At 60.6% G+C, this 4,101-nt stretch overlaps 1 protein-coding gene across 3 annotated transcripts in view; it reads right to left on the bottom strand.

Annotated features, from left to right (window-relative positions):
• Positions 1-4,101, bottom strand: part of SLC39A14 (solute carrier family 39 member 14) — a 13,130-nt gene that overhangs the window by 6,897 nt on the left and 2,132 nt on the right. For 2 of the 3 annotated variants that reach the window (XM_015850810.2, XM_015850808.2), the window contains exons 2-3: positions 2,602-2,846; positions 2,295-2,487 (exon numbers count right to left, since the gene is read on the bottom strand). In XM_015850810.2, the coding sequence (XP_015706296.1) occupies positions 2,295-2,487; positions 2,602-2,835 (427 nt within the window). In that variant the 5' untranslated portion in view covers positions 2,836-2,846. Of the gene's footprint in view, positions 1-1,634; positions 1,805-2,294; positions 2,488-2,601; positions 2,847-4,101 lie in introns of all 3 variants that reach the window. The other variant, XM_015850807.2, reaches the window with a different exon arrangement.

Genomic DNA, 4,101 nt, shown 5'->3' with positions numbered 1-4,101 from the left:
TCAGCCCCTGCAATGCACCGCTGAGCCCCCGCAATGCACCAATCAGCCCCTGCAATGCACCGCTGAGCTCCCGCAATGCACCGATCAGCCCCTGCAATGCACCGCTGAGCCCCTGCAATGCACCAATCAGCCCCTGCAATGCACCGCTGAGCTCCCGCAATGCACCGATCAGCCCCCTGCAATGCACCACTGAGCCCCTGCAATGCACCACTGAGCCCCTGCAATGCACTGCTGAGTACCTGCAATGCACCATTCAGCCCCTGCAATGCACCATTCAGCCCCTGCAATGCACCACTGAGCCCCCGCAATGCACCAATCAGCCCCTGCAATGCACCGCTGAGCCCTGCAATGCACCACTGAGCACCTGCAATGCACCACTGAGCACCTACAATGCACCACTGAACACCTACAATGCACCGCTGAGCCCCTGCAATGCACCACTGAGCCCCCGCAATGCACCGCTGAGCAACTGCAATGCACTGATCAGCCCCTGCAATGCACCACAGAGCCCCGCAATGCACCACTGAGCCCTGCAATGCACCGCTGAGCCCTGCAATGCACCACTCAGCCCCTGCAATGCACCACTGAGCACCTACAATGCACCACTGAGCACCTACAATGCACCGCTGAGCCCTGCAATGCACCACTGAGCACCTACAATGCACCACTGAGCACCTACAATGCACCGCTCAGCCCCATCTCAGCCCCGGCAGCACAGAGCGCAGCGCTCTGACCCATGGTTGGTTGTGGAGCTGGAAGGGAACACTGACAACCGCCTCCTTATGGGGCAGAGTGTGGGGTGCGATGTGCTGCTCGTCACTGTGCAGCTGTGGGGCTGCTGCTCCGTAACACAGCTGGGATGAGGGACGTCCTGCCCGCATACAACAGCGCTGCTGGAACGGCACGGCAATGAGGGCTGTGCTATAGGGTTTGCTTTAGGAAGGCTGTGCTATAAGGTTTGCTTTGGGAGGAGCTCAATGTAAGAGCTGCATCCATCCAACTCCAGAACCGACCCATTCCAATTACAACTCAATTAACTCAGATCCATCCGAGCACCGGGAAACCTGGTGTCAGCAAAAAGCTGCAGTGAATCAATAGGATAAAGGGCAGGATGGAGCTCCAAAGGGCTCGGGGTGATGCTGCAGGTCCTGCATCCACAGCCCCAAACCTCAGGTCCTGCATCTCCTGCATTGAATGCACCCAGTACTCGGAGGGACCCCATGGAGCCCCATCAGGTGTATAGGGATGCCTTGGATTGAATCAATAGGATAAAGGGCAGGATGGAGCTCCAAAGGGCTCGGGGTGATGCTGCAGGTCCTGCATCTCCTGCATTGAATGCACCCAGTGCTCGGAGGAACCAATGGAGCCCCATGGTGCCATCAGGTGCATGTATAGGGATGCCTTGGATTGAATCAATAGGATAAAGGGCAGGATGGAGCTCCAAAGGGCTCAGGGTGATGCTGCAGGTCCTGCATCTCCTGCATTGATTGCACCCAGAGCTCGGAGGGACCCCATGGAGCCCCATGGTGCCATCAGGTGTATGTGCAGGGATGCCTTGGATTGAAGGGGGGCAGAGGGGGCAGCAGAGCAGAGCTGCCCTGGGACAGGAGAGAGGCGGAGACGTGGGACCGCACCTCTGGGATGAGCTGGAAGAGCGCGTTAGAGAGCAGCGTGCCGATGGAGAGCGCGATGAAAAAGGTGAGGACGCGGCTGAAAAAGGCCTTCTGGGTGCAGGGGACGAGCAGCAAACCGAGCAGCGAGGCCACGTTTATCAGCGACACGCTGAGAAAACCAAACCCCCACACTGCGGAACGAGAAGAAACGGGGGGCAGATATTACAGGGCCGGGTGGGGGGGAAGGGGAAGGGTCCATGGCGGCTCCGGACTCTTTAGGGGTGAACCCACCTGGCTCAGCCTGGAGGGAATATGGCTCCATAGGGATGTGTGTGTATATGGGAGCTCCATAGGGATGTGTGTGTATATGGGAGCTGCAGGGGGGGCTGCAGATGGGGCTGATCCCAGCAGTGCCCACGTCACCCCAGAGCCCCCCACATTCAGCAATGCAGGGCATCAATGCAGCCCATCAATGCAGCCCATCAATGCAGACTATCAATGCAGGGCATCAATGCAGCCCATCAATGCAGCCTATCAATGCAGCCCATCAATGCAGGCCAACAATGCACCCCAACAATGCAGCCTATCGATGCAGCCCGGCTCCGAGCAGCTGAAGCTGAGTGTGGAGCAGCAGGAGGATGCACCCCCCCCCCCCCCCCAACGTGGACCCCGTGTCGGTACCTTCAGCAGAGCTGGGCCTGCTCTCCTCTGTCTCCTGCTGCTGCTGCTCCTGGTCCTGCAGGTTCCCTGCAGCGCACGCCGCCGACTCGAGCTGCTGCAGCACGGCGGGGCAGAACGCGCTCAGCTCCGCAGCGCCCAGCACCGAGCTGCGGCTCAGGTTGTGCACGGCGAACAGCTCGGCTGAACTGAAGCACTGCAAGGGGGGAGAGGGGGCAGAGTTTGCAGGAGATGAGAACAGTTTGCAACAATGCGGCGCTGCAGGGATGCAACAATACGGCGCCTGGAGGGGCCCGTGAGCTCGTCTTACCCGGGACACGTTGTTGCGCGGTTCCGATCCGTTGCTGCGGCCCAGCCCCACGTCCAGGCGGGTCAGCAGCAACTTCAGCTGCTCCAGGCTGAGCGCACGGCCCCCCCCGTAGCGCTGCAGCAGATCCTGCACGAATGATGCTGCAGACAGCGCAGGTTGCGGCTCCTCGGCGCCCGCTGGGACCCGGTGCATGGACAACAGCAGCAGCAGCGGCAGCATGGACGGGCTGGTCATGGCGGTGAGCGCTGCAGGAGGAGCACAGCACTGCACTGCACTGCACTGCACTGCATTGCACTGCACAGCACTGCATTGCACAGCACAGCACTGCATTGCACAGCACTGCACAGCACTGCACAGCACTGCACTGCACTGCACTGCACTGCACTGCACTGCACAGCACAGCACTGCACAGCACTGCACTGCACAGCACTGCACAGCACTGCACAGCACTGCATTGCACAGCGCTGCACTGCACAGCGCTGCACTGCATTGCACAGCACAGCACTGCACCGCACTGCATTGCACAGCACAGCACAGCACTGCATTGCACAGCACTGCACTGCATTGCACAGCACAGCACTGCATTGCACTGCACTGCATTACACAGCACAGCACTGCACAGCACTGCATTGCACTGCACGGCTGCAGGTCCCGGCTGCACCGACCCGCTCAGCGGCGGCATCGGGAGGGGGCAGCAGAGCGCGGAGATACCGGGAACGGGACGGAACCGACAGAACCGAGAGACACGAGGGACGGGAACACGAGGGACACGGACACGGACACGGACACACGGACACGGACGGACACGCGGCGGCCCCGCAACGGGACCTGGATGTGGACGGGGTGAGGAGGGGGATGAAGGACGGGATGAGGGACGGGGGGTCCCGAGGGGGAGGAGGAGCGAGGGAGCAACGAGGGACCATAAAGGCTCTGATGGAATTGAATGGGGACGGGGGCGGGGAGGGAGGGATACAGGATGGGATGGATACAGGATGGGTGCAGGGATGGGTGCAGGATGGGATAAATGAAGGCTGGGATGGGTGCAGGCTGGGATGGGTGCAGGATGGGATGGATATGGGATGGGTGCAGGATAGATGCAGGCCATGCACAGGACGGGATAGATGCAGGATAGGTGCAGGCTGTGCACAGCCCCTCAGTGCCCCCCACCTCCTCATATCCCGCCCCACACTCACTCCCACCGTGTTTCCCTTTCCCGGCCCCACACCCCATTGCACACCCCATTGCACACCCCACACCCCATTGCACACCCCATTGCACACCCCACACCCCATTGCACACCCCATTGCACACCCCACACCCCACACCCCGCTCCATCCTTTGCCCTCCGCTCCCTTCCAAACTGCCGCTCATCGATCGCAGCTCCACGTAGCGCCCGGCAAGGGAGCGCCGCGATGTGCTAATATGGCCCTATATACAGTGCTAATATGGCCCTATATACAGTGCTCCTATGGCCCTATATACAGTGCTAATATGGCCCTA

The sequence above is a fragment of the Coturnix japonica genome, unplaced genomic scaffold (genome assembly GCF_001577835.2).
Source record: "Coturnix japonica isolate 7356 unplaced genomic scaffold, Coturnix japonica 2.1 chrUnrandom541, whole genome shotgun sequence".
NCBI classification, from domain to species: Eukaryota; Metazoa; Chordata; class Aves; order Galliformes; family Phasianidae; genus Coturnix; species Coturnix japonica.
This window is presented reverse-complemented; position numbering and strand designations above follow the sequence as displayed.